Here is a 335-nt window from a genome sequence, read left to right as displayed (position 1 = left end):
GCACCATCAGCAGCAGCAGCAGCAGCAGCAGCAGCAGCAGCAGCAGCAGCAGCAGCAGCAGCAGCAGCAGACCTTTTGGGTGTCCTGTGAATTTATCTACCATGATGGTTATTCTGTTTATCGGCCCGCAGCCTTTAAAGTGCTCCTGCAGGTCAGCTGGCGTAGCAGAGTAGTCTACCTAAGCAGCAGCAGCAGCAGCAGCAGCAGCAGCAGCAGCAGCAACAGCAGCAGCAGCAGGAGTGGGTAACGAAGAAAAATATTTCAGCAGCAGCGAGGGAAGCAGCAATGTTCTGTACTGAGGCAGCAAGAAATGCAGCAGAAGCAACACAAACACA

The 335-nt window shown here is 53.7% G+C and overlaps 2 protein-coding genes across 2 annotated transcripts in view; one reads left to right on the top strand and one right to left on the bottom strand.

The window, feature by feature from the left end:
- EMH_0001610 (uncharacterized protein) overlaps nucleotides 1-90 on the top strand; it is a gene marked incomplete at both ends in the record, with an annotated part of 498 nt that extends 408 nt beyond the window's left edge. Inside the window, one exon of the mRNA XM_013495647.1 lies at nucleotides 3-90. Within this exon, the coding sequence (XP_013351101.1) occupies nucleotides 3-90 (88 nt within the window). The remainder of the gene's footprint in view (nucleotides 1-2) is intronic.
- Nucleotides 91-178: 88 nt separating this feature from the next.
- EMH_0001600 (RNA-binding protein, putative) overlaps nucleotides 179-335 on the bottom strand; it is a gene marked incomplete at both ends in the record, with an annotated part of 1720 nt that continues 1563 nt past the window's right edge. Inside the window, one exon of the mRNA XM_013495646.1 lies at nucleotides 179-295. Within this exon, the coding sequence (XP_013351100.1) occupies nucleotides 179-295 (117 nt within the window). The remainder of the gene's footprint in view (nucleotides 296-335) is intronic.

The sequence above is a fragment of the Eimeria mitis genome, genomic scaffold, assembly GCF_000499745.2.
Source record: "Eimeria mitis Houghton genomic scaffold, Emh_scaff168, whole genome shotgun sequence".
NCBI classification, from domain to species: domain Eukaryota; phylum Apicomplexa; class Conoidasida; order Eucoccidiorida; family Eimeriidae; genus Eimeria; species Eimeria mitis.
Note: the sequence above shows the minus strand (reverse complement) of the source record. Positions and strands in the feature narration are given on the sequence as shown.